Below are 14,795 nucleotides of genomic sequence, written 5' to 3'. Positions count from 1 at the left end.
CTTAACTCTATGGCAATTTAAGGGCAGCCTTAGCCTTCAGGCAGGGCATAAAAGGCTCAGTGGTGAAGCAGCTTGTCAAAACTACCTAAGGAAGGGCTTTTCCAGGCCAAAGTACTGTGGAGAAGGGTGCAGAATTATACCAGAATAACAAGAAACACTCAACAGTTCCACACAACGTGCTTAGTCCCTGAAGTGCTTTGGAAAGGAAGATAATCTCATTTAGCGCTAATTGTGACTCCCACCCTGAGGAGCCCATGAAGCCCAGCCTCCATCACCCACTTGTTACCATTTTCAAACAAGCCCCTTTGTGATGCTCCCACGCCATCCCCTGCCTCGGGAGAAGTTCCCCAAAAACCCAGTGCTCTTGCTTTAAACCACCCCTGTAAAGCCCTGCCTGGTGCAGAGCCCACAGAGCAATCCTGACTCCGGAAGGATCTGCGGATCAGGATGACTAATGCCCTCATGCTGTTTACATGGGCCCCCACACCCGCCTCTGTCCAAGCATCCTTGTGTTTCACGTGGAAGTTTCAGCCGAATTCCACCTATTTTGGGTCAGGGTGTCTTTGTGGCTCGCTCAGCACTGAGCAGATTGAAGTTGTGCTCCCCAGCTGAAGCCTCCCAGGTGACACCGTGGTCCAAACAGGACGTTATAAATATATAAATAACAATGGATCAACAGCTACAGTTAAATATGGGAAGTTGTGGACAGACTGTGGGATTTTTGGCTTTCCCATCTGCCTCCATCCCACTCCTCCACCTCCCACAAACGTGCTGCCCCTCTGCCACGTTCCTCTCTTTAAACACAGCAAGGAGCAGACACGAAGGGGATCTGGTTCACAGAATTACAGGTAAAAGGGTGGGAAAAGCCCTGCTAAGCCCAGCTCACCCCTCATCCTGCAAAGCCATTGAAGCCACCCCCAGTCTCTTCAAGACAACCTTTGCTGATGGAGGCTCTCAGTGCTTGACTCTCCCTGCAGTCAGAAGGCTTTCCCTTGTGCCTGAATCAAATCTCTCACTCTGCAATTTGAGCCCAATCCCCAGCAGACACAGAAAGCAGATTATTCCCTTCCCAGAGCCACCTTCTACCCATTTGAAGACTATTATCCTCTTTCCCCTCAGCCTTTTCTCCTTCAGAAGGGAGTCAAAACATCTCGCAGAGCTCACCTCTGCTCCCCATCAGTGAGGAGGTACCACACCAAACACTCTGACACATCCTCTCCCACACACCCTCCCACCCTCACCAGTCATCTTGTTTGGCCCCAAAACACAGCACCTCAGACAGGTACCTCTCACCACCCTCTGTTCACATTTCTGGCCCTCAAATCTGCACACACTCCTTCCCTGAGCTTTCAGGAAAGTGAAAAGTGGGGGAATTGGGAAGACCTTGGTGTCCTGGCTTAAATCCACACCTCCTTTAGCAGAGCACTACACTGTGGCTGGGTAACAGGGCAGCTGTCACACTTGCTAAGCTGCCTTCATGGCAACAAGCCATTAGGCACTGCAGCTCAAAAATAAGCACCAAACCCCTCAGGAATTCCTGGACACTCAGTATCCCAGACATTCACGGGGAGGCTTTAATTTGAGCTGAAGACAAGGGACTAACCTCAGCGCTGCCCTGCTGCTGCGGTCACTTGGTTAATGCCAGCACTGCCTTTGCACCAAAGGGTGAATTTGGCTTGGAATTACTCACATTGAATCCCACAGAGCCTCTAAGCTCCCAGCCACTTGCTCATGTTCCTCTCCCACGTCCCTTTCAGATGGAGAGATACAGGGTGATGCAGCATTTGCCTGCAGGAGAGTCACTGCCAGGGCTGTGCAGAGCTCAGGGAAGAGCTGCAGCCCCACACTGCTGCAATCCCACCACCTGGACTTTAGTCAGGAGTTAAAGACCTGGGCAAATCCACGAGGAACTCGGCACAGGAAAGCTGTCAGCTGGGAATGTCTCCTGAACTCCCGGTTGGATCGACAGCTGAATCCCCAGACAGCCGAGAAGGAGGTGGGATGCTGGGTGACTGCTTATTATGCTGAGCCAAATCCTCCCATTATTACCTTCTGTGCTACCTGTCTTCTTTTAATATATTCAAGTGTTGTCTCTGCTGGAAGCACAGCACTGAGAGGGATTTCCCACCCCGCTCGTCTCTCATTCCTTGCCTGTTTATGTTCAAACACCGATCACTTACTTGCTAATGGGATCCCTTCTTAGGTATCTGTGAGCAGCATTTAGAAAGGGCACTCTGCAGGCACATCTCCCACCAAAATTACAAACCCAGGGTTATTCTGGCACCTGGAGCACACCACAAGCTCTATCAGTAATCCCCTTCCTCTAAAAGCCCAACAGAAATCATCCGTACATTGACTCCAGGTGCTCTCCAAACTCAAATGAGATTTGGCCCAAATTCACTCTGCAACACACACTGACAGACTTCACATCACTGACAGAGCAAACATTTAAATGAAGGTGATTTCCAGCATGTAGGATCACATTCCAGCCCCTTTGCTAAGAGGCCACTTTGGAAAAGTAATGGAATTCTTTTAAGAGGCAGTTAGACTGTGGGTTGGCCCATTTGGCCACCTAAGGGCATCACACATCCTCTCTCCCTCCTAATCTTATTACAGGAGAGAGTAGGAGGGGAAAACTGTCTGCCCAGCTGGTTCATACCTTGTCTTCTCCATTCTATCCACGCCTGCTGAAACTCAGGAGGGCTAAACTGGATTTAGTGAAAGGAGCATCCCTGCTGAGCAAGGCAAAGCCCAGCTTGTGATGTACAGAATCACAGCCTGCTCCTCCAGGCTGCCACAGACCTTGGGGAAAAACACCCCTGAGAAAACACAGCAGCTGCTCCTGCTGTGGAGCAGGAGACGGGCAAAGCCCAGAAATCCCCAGGAGCACTTACACCATATCCTTCCCAGCTCCCAGCACAAAGCTCTCCTGGGATGAGCAGGAGTCCAGCTGGAGCGTCCCTTCATCGCTCCCACTTTGGCATCTTCGCATCCCGGGAGAGTTCAGCGGTAACAGCACAAATCCCCAGGAAATCTTAGGCAGTATTTCCAGTTCAAGAGGCATAATCAGCTCCTAAGAGACACTCTACACAGAGCAGCATCCTGGAGAGGACGGGGTGATTGCAGGAAGAGGTGCCAACAGCACGAGCGCGGGAGCTCGGGGAGGATTTGGACCTCAAAAGCCCAAATATTCGCAGCTCAGCAATGTTCACCCTGGCACAGCTCTTGCTAAAAGCCAGCAAGAGGAGGCTCCTAATGCTCTGTCAGGGAAATGACAGCACTTGGTGCTTCCTGTAGCACCCTTCAGGCTCAGGGCACTGTGCAAATGTGGCTGCACCGAGCCTGGGATGTCACCTGCAAGGGTGCTGCAGCTGGAGAAAGGGAAGCAGAAGGCAAGGAAGCGATTAGCTCAAGGTCATAATTTCACTTACAGCCACAGAAACAGCTCTGGCTGTAGCTTGTCCAACACACCCAGAGACACCAGCCTAATAAACTGTTCCCTAGACCACTGTACGAACTGGCAGGGGTTTGATGCCTCAAGACTTCGAGATGGATAACAAAACCCAGGACTTGCCTTCATCAGAAAAGCCCAACTTGTGAATCAAAGAGTTAATATTGCAGAAAAAGCAGCATTGTTATTAACTAAACCTGGAAACTGCAGTAAACATGAGAACTGGCAGTTCTCAGGGTATGCAAAAGGCTTTGTTCATATCCAAACTCCAAATCTCACGTGATAAACACTGGAAGAATATAAATGTTAAAATGTTCACTTCCAAATAAAGTTCTCCAGTCTTGTCTAAGTGAAACTGCTACAATTTTCCATCAAAATGTTGTCAGAACTGCTACACCCTTATAAAATATTTGATTCATTAACATCAATATTTTTTTTTTATTTTTTTCCTGCTGGAAAACCTGGATCCACTCCCTGAGCAAGCAGAGCCCTACAGAGTTTTAGGAGCTTAAAATAACCCACCTTGTGTCTGTGCACTCTCCATGAAGAACACAGACCTCCCGTGGCACAGGACAATCCTTTCAGAGGGAAGATCTTCAAGGTACACCAAGAACTTTAAAGGTGCCTTCCAACCCAAAATATGCTGGGATGATCACACCAGACCTGGGTGTTGATTCCGTTCCCACAGCCAAGAGGGACACTGAGAGTCTACTCTCCAGGCTTCACAATTTCCCAAGGGTAAAAGGGATTTCTTATCCTCTGCTTCGAACACAGTGGGAAATGTGAGTTGAGAGAGGAGCTCCAAAGGTGGTGTCCCCATGGGCAGGGAGCACACCATGAAAGGTGCTTTCCATTCATGCAAACTGGAGATAACAATGCACAAACCCTCCTGCAACATCCTGGGATGTAGAATCACGGAATCACGGAATCATGAGGCTTGGAAAAGACCTCTAAGATCATTAAGTCCAACCATCAGCCCAGCACCACTGAACCATGTCCTCAAATACCACAAGCACATGTTTTTTAAACACTTCTAGGGATGGTGACTCCACCACTTCCCTGGGCAGCCTATTCCAACGCTTGACAAACCTCTACATGAAGAAATTTTTCCTAATATCCAATCTAAACCTACCACAGATCTGCTCATTGTGGGCACTCCCTTGCCTTGCCAATGCATATCCACGTTTGTTCTGCTACAATACACCCCACAAAACTGTCCAGGTGCCCTACAACCCTCCCAGGTCACGGTTTGCCTGTCAGTAAACACTGACACAGACGTGAGATGTTCCAAAAATTTACCACAGACACAACAAACTCTGCAGCCCTACAAGTTGCTGCCACCAGCAGCTCTCAAGCTTTGCTAACACCAGAAATGAGAGCACAGCTCATTCTGATCAGCCTTGTCTCTGCAGACAAGGGAGTAAGGAGGGGGAGAGAGAGTAGAGAGGTATTTGTGCAGACTTACTACAGTCCTAAGTGCTGCACGAATCATAAAATCGTGGAACAGTTTGGGTTGGAAGGGACCTTAAAAATCATCTCATTCCAACCCTCTTGCCATGGACAGAGACACTTTCCACCAGGTTGCTCAAAGCACCATCCAACCTGGCCTTGAACCAGGCTTTAAAGCTTCATAAAGGCCAATCCTAAGCAGGTGGGCAGCAGAGACAACATCAAACTCAAACGAGACAACCAAAGAGTGAAAGTCTCTCCTGCCCACCCTCAGGCTCCTCCTCTACTTCCTTCCCACCTCCAAAAATCACCAAGAAATATTGAGAAAACGCCACCACAAGCCTGCCATGCAGCTCTGCAGTTTGCTTTTGCCCTCGTTCCCTGTTAGCACTGCTATTATGCAGGTGTAGCACCACAGCATGTCAATGCCATTGCCCTCCCAGGCCGGGCAGGGTATAAAACTAAACGAAAAGACAGTCCCAAAATGCTTGTCTGTGTTCCTTAATTTAAGAGGTTTTAATCTTTCATGATGGTCAAACAGCAGTTGTGCCAAACCAGTGCAAGAGGCTGCCTCTGGAAATAGCAGGGTCCAAGGGAAATCAAACACAAGTCTGAACTCCAGCTTTTGAGCTGGATCTGAACAGCTCCATCAGGGCTTAGGGATGTCTGCCTCCCAAATTGATTCAAAACACAGAATTTTCAGCCTCTAGCTTCACTGAAATCAAGGAAAACTGCTTCCTTTCCCTGCCACATGAGCAACTCTCAGGTCCCAAAGCAGGGAAACTGTCCTTGGCAAGTCCAAATCAGCAGCAACAGTCATCCCAAAATCCTCTCATAGCCGTTTTTTTTTCTCCCTGCAAAGAAGCTGTGCCCATACCAGGGTTACAAATATTTCAAACTGCCAGGGCCAAAGACTCCAGAAGGGAGATTTATAGCAATAAATAATATTAATGACCCAGGCGGACGGAGCTTCTTGTCCTGAGAGCTCCAAAGGCACATGAAAAACGGCACCATAAATGTCACCACCGCAGACACCAACGATGACGAGATGCCACCTCTGGGGACGGGAGGCAACGTGGGCTTGTTCAGAATGAGATTTGGTGAGGAAACCAAGGAAATGAGGACCTGGATGAGCACGGTCCTGCCAGCTCACAGGGCAGGAGATGGGTCCCAGCTGGTTCACCTGAGCTCAGCCTGGATGATGCTCCACAGCATCAGCAAACCCTTGGCTTTGCTTAGCAGGGGGGACTCAGGAGACATCCAAGCCCCAGTTTTCCCCCAAACATGGCCAAAGGTCTCATCCCGATGCTCATGAGGCTGGGAAAAAATGAGTTGTGAAAACATAACCCAGCCAGTGGAGTTGGAAAGAGGATGAAAGAAGTAATTTTAGGCCTAAACCCCAAAGGAGGAGCTGCGAGTTTAGTTGCAGATATAATAAAACATGCCTGGGGGAAGGAACCTGCATCCTCCTGCAGACAAGCCCACTCTCAGATGCAAAAATTCTTACACCAACCCTGTGTTATCCAGATAACACTCCAAACACCTGGAGCTGAGTGAGCAGCAGTGTCTGGCCATGTCAAATTAACCATTTTGTCCCCAGGTTGCTTAGTTAAATAATACCAAGCACTGTGTGAACATAAAGCCTCCACCAGAGAAACTTCTGCTTCAGAGCCAAGGTAAAGATTCCCTTTGCTTTTCCCACACTGCCTGATCCTCTGCCCAGAAGATAGATCAGCAGGGGACCTTCACCAGTAGCTCAGCTGCACATCTGGGCTCGCTTCACTCCAGGCTTTGCCTCAGAAGCATTCCTGCAGCAGAAATCCCAATTTATTTTCTCCAGTCATGCAATCTCCCTAAACTTTGTCAGGACACCTTGGAGTCCTTCCCATGCAGGACAATGCTCAGCCATCCATCACCGTGGGGGTCATCACAAACTCTTGAGCCAGACACTTGAGTTGTTGTAGCTTGGGATGAAGGGTGAAGCCTTGCTGCTGGCAGGACACAGCCCTGCAAGCTCCCAGGGCAGGGGATGGCTCCCACCTGGCTCACCTGAGGTCACCCTGTCCACCTCCAGCAGGCTGGATCCCATTCCTGGAGAGCACCAGCCCAGCAGACTGATTCACAGTGCCCACTTGGTTCACGGTGGGAAGACAAGGAAACAAAGACCCACGGAAGAAGACGGGTGCAGAGATGCCAACGTCAAAGCAACCCATTCCAGACCCCTTCCAAGTAGGAACACACTCCCTGTCCTACCTCTGAGCATCCTTCAACCAGAGCATCTGTACCAAGACCAGAAACTTGGTGCCTCTCTCAACAGGCCCCCAAAAGTGGCTCCACCTGACACTCCAGAGCCCATTTCAGAGCCCTGTGGTGGCTGGGCCTCCACGGGCCCGGGCAAATACAATCAACACTGTGTCTTTAAAACCACTTCAGTGCAGATGTTGTTTCCATGGTAACTAGTGGACCAAATACATTAGTGTTTCTAATAATAAACCAAACCTTCATCTTGGAAAATGTGATCCCCCCTCTCCTTTACCACCCTCACCCTTCCTTTCTTCTTTTCCCCTCCCCTTTTGCTGAATTAAGCCAGCATTTAACAAGCAAGCCATAATTAGTAAATAATTGCAAGGGCCCAGTAACTCCCAGTGCCCAGGCAGATGGAGAAGCTTTAGGTGGAGGAAGGGGGGCTTTGCTCCACGAACCTGGGAACTATCCAAAAAAAGGACGAACTACTTAAAAAAAAATTAAAAAGCACAAGGTGGAAGAGAGGACCCTGTGCAGCCTCTTTTGGCCACTCCAGTGTCACCTTTAGTGCCCTGGCACCCTCCCCGTGCTCTGACTCAGGGTGCAGCCGCCCAGTGATAATTTCTAGGAATCTCGCACTTTTTTTTCCGGAGGCTCCGTCCGAGACGCGGCACCGGCTCCGCGTCCCCGACAGCGGCCAAAAACTTCACAACTCCTCCCCTTCCACGCTCCCCTCCTTGCAGAGCGGGGACCCCCCCACACACACGCACACCCCAAAACTGAGCGGAGCGGCGGAAAGGACCCCGAGGCGGGGAGGGAGACACGAGGGAGCTGCGGCGGGGAGGGAGGCGAAGCGGGGCGATCCCACCCCCCCCCCCCCAAAAAAATAAGACACGTGCGAAGATGCCGTGCGTGGGGGAGCCCACGGGAGCGAACGCGCCTGCGGGGGCCGGTGGCTCCCCACATTTAGCGGGATCCACGTCCAAAGGCACAGCACGGGGATGGAGCGATGGCTGGGAGGACGGGGGGAGCGCAGCGCGGCATCACCCCCGATGTGTCTGTGTGTGTGTGTCCCCGAAGCTGCGCTCAGGGTCGGGGGGAAGGGGAGAGGAAGGGCGGCGGGGAGGGAAGGGGGAGGGCGATGCGAAGCCTCCCGCCGTGTCGCCACGGTGCCGGTGACCCCGGACTGCAGCAGCGCTCGGGGCTCGTCCCCGCCGCCGCTCCGCGGTACCCGGGGATGCTCCGCTGCATCCCGGCCGCGTCCCGCTTCCCTTTTCCCTGTCCCCCCGTGTGTCCCCCCCGCCTCCCCGTGCCCTCCGCTCCTCCCTCGGCGGGACTCACCATGTCGGGGCTGAGCTGGGCTAAGATGGCGAAGGCGGAGAGCCGGTCACACAGACACTTGGTCCGGGAGGCGTCGAGCGGGACCGTTCGGCAGCCGCGCCAGGACCAGGCGCCGGGCGGGGAGGCGGAGGCGGAGGCTCTGCTGGAGGGAGGAGAGGAGAGCAGGGAAGGAGGGAGGGACGGGGCGGCGGAGCGGGGAGAGGGGGAGAGAGCGGCCGTCAGGGCGAGCGGGGAGCGGGCACCGCGCCGCGGGGGGATGGAGGGGGACCGCCCTCCGCCCCGGCCACCCCCACCCCACCGACCCCCATCCCACCGACCCCACACCGGACCTGCAGCTCTAGTCTTGCACCTGGTCCTGGTCTGACCCCTCCATCACTGCCCACCCATGTCAATGTCCCCCTCCTCGACCTCCTGGCTGGCCTGTCTCACTGTCCCCATATACACCTCCCCAACCCTATAGCCCTTTCCCACATATCCTATATACACCTCCCCAACCTTATAGCCCTACCCCACATATCCCATTGACACCCCTTTACCCCTATAACCCACATATACCTTAGCCCTATACCCCTTTCCCACATACCCCATATATACCTCCCTGACCCTATAGCCCTTTCCCACATAGCTCATATACACCTTCCCAACCCTATAGCCCTTTCCCACATATCCCATATACACCTCTCTAACCCTATAGCCCACCTGTCCCATGTGTGCACACAGAACTGCACAGCTTTGTCCCACACACCCACTCCATGAATGCATAACCCTATAGCCCTGTGGCAGACACCCCATAGAAGAATCCATAACCCTATAGCTTTGGCCCATATATCCCATATACACCTCTCTAAGCCTATAGCCCTGCCCCACATATCCCACAGACATCCCCTTACCCCTATGACCCTGTCCCACATATCCCACATACACCTTAACCCTATAGCCCTTTCCCACATACCTCATATACACCTCCCTAACCCTATAGCCCTTTCCCACATATTCCATATACACCTCCTTAACCCTGTAGCCCAGTCCCACTTATCCCATATATGGGTGCACAACCTTCTGGCTGTCTCCCAGGTGCTCATAATGTGGATGCACAACCCTATATCCTTGTGACACACCCCACATATGGATAAATAATCCTATAGCTCTGTCCTACACAACCCAAATGCACCCCCCCCATCCCTGTGGCCCAGTATCACATATCCCATATGTGGATGCATAACTCCATAGGCCTGTCCAACAGACCTGATATAATCTTTGCACCCCCCTCAGCCCTGTCTGTCATCCCATATACCCCCCACACCTCTGCTCGACACCCCATATAGAAGTGTATGAACCCCGATATGTGACTCCACCCATCCCCTTGTTCCCTCCCAGTTGTTTCTATCCGAGGTTTCCAAAGGCCAGGCCAGGAACCTCCTCATCCCAGAGCTCTGGGCATGGCAGGGATGTTCCTGTCTCATGGCCAGAGGGACCTCAAGAGGTCAAAGGCACAGAGTTCTTGCTTTTCCCTGGCATCCTTTTGGGCTGGGGAAGAGCAGCAGAGCAGGGGAAGGGTCATAAAATGGGAAAGTCTCCATGTGAAGTTTGCCTTCATCCCACAGGTGGGATGGTTTCATCAGGAAAAGTTATTGCAGCCCCATCTCCACGTGAGAATACCATATTTAATCCAACCCTGCCCTCTGACAGTTTGAAGCCATTCTCCCTTTGTCCTGTCCCTCCATGCCTTGTGCAAAGTCCCTCTCCAGCTCCCTTGGAGCCCCTTTAGGCACTGCAAGGGGCTCTAAGGTCTCCATAGAGCCTTTTTTTTTCTCCAGGCTGACCAAGCCCAGCTCTCCCAGCCTGGCCTTTCATCCTTAACTCTCTCCCCAGCCTTTTATGTTTAAGTGAGCACGAAGGGCTAAGCCAGGGAAAAGTGGAATCTTGGTCTCTGCCTCACGTGCTGGGGTACAGCCATCCCCCAAAAAGTACAGACAGCACCCAAAAAGCACGGTCATTTTCCACCCATTGCTCCTCTGCCTTGTCCAATCTCTTCTCCTGAAACTTGGTCACGTATGGAGTGTAAATGCAGAAAGTGCAGAAATGAAAGGGATGGGGTGAAGCTCAGGATCCACGTGGATAACCTGGGCTTTATGGGAGCCTGGGCCAGGCTGTGGGGCCAGAGTAAAAGGGCCATGTGCCCTCACTGAAGGGACACGGATGAGAGATGTCCCCTCTCCACAGCTGACCATCCCCAGAGGAGCGGTGCCAGCAGCGAGCTCACGGCAGCTCCAGATGGAGCCAAGCTGCTCAGCAGCCTTAGGTGTGTCACAGATGGCCTGGACATCTCAGTGCTGCTGACTCCAGCAGACTGCCCTGACTCACAGACAAGTTTTTGGCAGGTCTGGGCTCTGTGCACACACTGACCCGCTCCTCACGCAACGAGACAGAGCCTCCCTTCACCTCCCTCTGGGGCAACAGGCTGGGAACCAACAGGGAACAGGACATCAGCACATCCCACTGATCCTGCTGTGATTATCTACTCAGATCCTGTTTAAATCTTGGCACTGAGCCTTCCTGAATTGTCCAAGGCCAGGTTGGATAGGACTTGGAGCAACCTGGGCTAGTGGAAGGTGTCCCTGCCCATAGCAGGGGGTTGGACAAGATGATCCTGAAGGTCCCTTCCAACACAAACAATTCCATTATTCTGTTCCATGTCCACCCATCTCTAGGATATAAATCTGTCTTCCCTGGATAGGCAGCTCTTCACATGATCCTTGCTAAGTCACATTATCTCTTGGAGGTTCTCAAGTCCCGGTGTTGTTCTCTGGTCTCTTCCATCCACCTTCTGCCATTCACCAACATCCTTCTTGGAAGGGACTGGGAGATCCAAGGCCAATCCCAGAGGAAAACCAAATTCCCCTATATGAACTGCTCATATTTCCAAGATCTGCATTATTTAGTTGTTCTGTTTATTCACTGTCACCCAGAAAAAAAATGCCGTATTTATGATGTGTACAAATAATGACAAATATTCAGACTCTACCAACCAGCTCTGTATTCTCATAGAAAGTATTAATTGAGCTTGACAAAATCTATTTTCCATAAGTTGATTGCTATTAATTCCTCTGTATTAATGAGCGTGCTATTATTCAATTATAATCATAATATTACCCACAATCCCCTAATTTTTGGATCCTCTATCAGATGTTGTGTTATTGTGCCTAAGACAGATGTGAGGCCGCTGCTCTCACAGGCACATTCTCCTCTGTCCTGATTTTGGGAATCCTTCTACCTTTCTTTTCCTAAAGAGCAATGATCCCCAATTAGTCTTAAACCTGCTCTTTTAAAATCCTTGCACACAAAATTGCTCTGTCCTGTTTCTCTTCCACACATCTCACTTTATTAGATGATGTATAGCATGTGTTCAAGCTGCTGCTGTAATGACAAGTATTTCATTAGCCTGGGATGTGGATTAAGTAACCAGGCTCTCTTCCAATTACAGAATACAGGAGTTTATTGAAATTTCTGCATTATTATAAATAAATCTGTCATTTCCAGCTAGTAACAAACCAATACCGTTAGGATTTATTTCAGTTTTAGGAGACTCTAAATTTTCCTTTTTATTAATTTTCACCATTCTGAAGAATAAAATTCTTACACCTTTTTTTTTTAACTTGTCTTATATTTTTTAAGCTTTTAATTTCTATTATAGAATCATAGAATGGTTTGGCCAGGATGGGACCTTCAAGATCATCCAGTTCCAACCCACTGCCATGGGCAGGGACACCTCCCACTAGACCAAGTTGCTCCAAGCCCTGTCCAGCCTGGCCTTGAGCAATTCCAGGGATGGGGCAGCCACAGCTTCTCTGAACAAACTGTTCCAGCACCTTGCTGCCCTCACAGGGAAGAATTTCTTCCTAATATTTAATCCAACCCTGCCCTCTGGCAGTTTAAAGCCCTTCCCCTTTGCCTCATAGAGTGGTTTGGGTTGGAAGGGACCTTAAAGATCATCCAGTTCCACTCCTGCCATGGGCAGGGACACCTTCCACTATCCCAGGTTGCTCCATTTCTCATCCAACCTGGCCTTGGACACTTCCAGGGATGGGGCAGCCACAGCTACTCTGGGAAACCTGTGCCAGGGCCTCGCCAACCTCACAGGGAAGAATTTCCTCCCAATATTTGATCCAACCCTGCCCTTTGTCAGTTTAAAGCCATTTCCCCTTTGTCCTGTCCCTCCATGCCTTTTCCAAAGTCCCTCTCCAGCTCTCTTGGAGCCCCTTTAGGCACTGCAAGGGGCTCTCAGGTCTCCCTAGAGACTTTTTTTTTCTCCAGGACGAACAAGCCCAGCTCTCCCAGCCTGGCCTTTCATCCTTAACTCTCTCCTCAGCTTTGCAGCCTTTCACACCAACCAGAAATGGTCAGAGCTCTCCTGCTGAAATCATCACATCTGTGCACACCCACAGGCACCCCCTGCCCCAAGAAATCTCAGCTGCCTTCAGAAGTCTGAAAACATTTGCCTTAACATCACTTCCAATCCCAAAGTCCAGCTTTACTCATTTCCCAGCTTTCAAAGTAGACTAGGACAGATCTGGGCCATACATCAACTGAAGTAACCTCATCCAAAAGAAAAATAAAACAGGGAAAAAAAAATAGAAAAGGAAAATAAATCAGAGAGACGACAAGAACAGGAAACCCCAGGGAAAGTATCAGAAAACAAATAACTCTCCCTGGATGCTGCTCCCGGTCTCACACTCCCATGGCAGAAAAGCTGACAGCACAGCACTGAATGCAAGATCAGGATAAAATCTATCCAGGGCCAAAGCCACACTTGGCACTTGGCACAGCCTGATATCCATTTCTAGATGCAGAGAGAAAGAGCACAGAGAGATATCGAGGCAAAAAAATATAATTAAAAATTATAATAACCACCCTTTGCTCTTCAAAGACCTGGTCTGGTGCCTGCTTATTTATCCTGTTGGACTTAAAGAAATCAATTGGATCAAAGCCATCTAGTTTTTACTTTAGAAGCTGCTATAAATCACATCCAGGATGGGTGCTGTGGATGTGCTGAGTCAGGAACTTGGTGTAAATCACCTCAGAATAAATCCAACCACACCATTTAATAGAAAATGAAAGTCTGGCCCTCATTACTACCAGTGATTATTAATTAATTCGTTATTAACAGTCATTAAACTACTCAAATGCTCCAAAGAGCATGTCCATTCCTCTGGTTTTAATCTCCTCAGAAGAATAACTTTTCTTTCATCCTTTCCTTCCCCTTTGCAAATCTGCCTAATTACCTCTTCTTGTTGCCTTGCATTCCCTTTGATGGGAACACCTCTACATCTTTTTGGGATGTAGCTTGGAGATGGGTCAGGAAAACACATTTGTAGACTGGAAGAGCCACCAGCCTCTCCCCTCTGTCCCTGTGCCACCACAAGCCAAGAGGCAGGCTAAGATCAGTCTTCAGCAAAGGGTTTCTTGGGCATTGCACCATCCCAAGGGCAACCTGCTCCATCAGCTGGGGATCTGCTCATTGCTGCACTCCTGAGACCCAGGGGAGGTGCCAGCATTGCTTTATTCCCAGGATGGATGCAGAACTATGGAATGGTTTGTGTTGGAAGGGATCTTAAAAGTCATCTTGTTCCAGAAACCCCTGGAACTGCCATGGGCAGGGACACCTTTCACTATCCCAGGTTGCTCCATGTCTCATCCAACCTGGTCTTGGACACTTCCAGGGATGGGGCAGCCACAGCTACTCTGGGAAACCCGTGCCAGGGCCTCGCCACCCTCACAGGGAAGAATTTCTTCCTAATATTTGATCCAACCCTGCCCTTTGTCAGTTTAAAGCCATTTCCCCTTTGTCCTGTCCCTCCATGCCTTTTCCAAAGTCCCTCTCCAGCTCCCTTGGAGCCCCTTTAGGCACTGCAAGGGGCTCTCAGGTCTCCCTGGAGCCTTGTCTTCTCCAGGGTGGACATTCCCAGCTCTCCCAGTCTGGCTCCAGTCCTCAGACCATCTCTGTGGCCTCCTCTGGACTCACTTCAGCAGTTCCACACCCTTTTGATGTTGGAGGCACCAGATCTGGACACAGAGTTCCAGGTGTGGTCTCACGAGTCCAGGTGGGGTCTCACAATAATGTCAGTCTTGTGATTTTTGGGTGGCCCCATTTAGGGTTTTTGAGTGTCTGAGCTTGTCCAGCAACATCTGCTGCAGATCCCACATGGAATGCCATTGAGAGAGGTCTCCTGGGATCTCTCCATGGTCCAGGGAAACACACCTGAGGGAGTTTCAGTCTTGCTGGATGCAGATCCCATCCTGCCTAGGTAGG

At 50.5% G+C, this 14,795-nt stretch overlaps 1 protein-coding gene across 16 annotated transcripts in view; it reads right to left on the bottom strand.

Moving 5' to 3' along the window:
• ADGRB1 (adhesion G protein-coupled receptor B1) overlaps positions 1 to 14,795 on the bottom strand; it is a 300,832-nt gene that overhangs the window by 84,484 nt on the left and 201,553 nt on the right. For 12 of the 16 annotated variants that reach the window (XM_051771931.1, XM_051771936.1, XM_051771932.1 and 9 more), the window contains one exon: positions 8,486 to 8,627. In XM_051771931.1, the coding sequence (XP_051627891.1) occupies positions 8,486 to 8,627 (142 nt within the window). The remainder of the gene's footprint in view (positions 1 to 8,485; positions 8,628 to 14,795) is intronic. The other 4 variants (XM_051771929.1, XM_051771935.1, XM_051771941.1 and 1 more) reach the window with 1 other exon arrangement.

This window comes from Manacus candei, unplaced genomic scaffold (genome assembly GCF_025592945.1).
Source record: "Manacus candei isolate 608988 ecotype Guabito, Panama unplaced genomic scaffold, ASM2559294v1 h1tg000148l, whole genome shotgun sequence".
NCBI lineage: Eukaryota > Metazoa > Chordata > Aves > Passeriformes > Pipridae > Manacus > Manacus candei.
The sequence above is the reverse complement of the archived record's forward strand: the minus strand, read 5'-3'. Positions and strand labels throughout refer to the sequence as shown.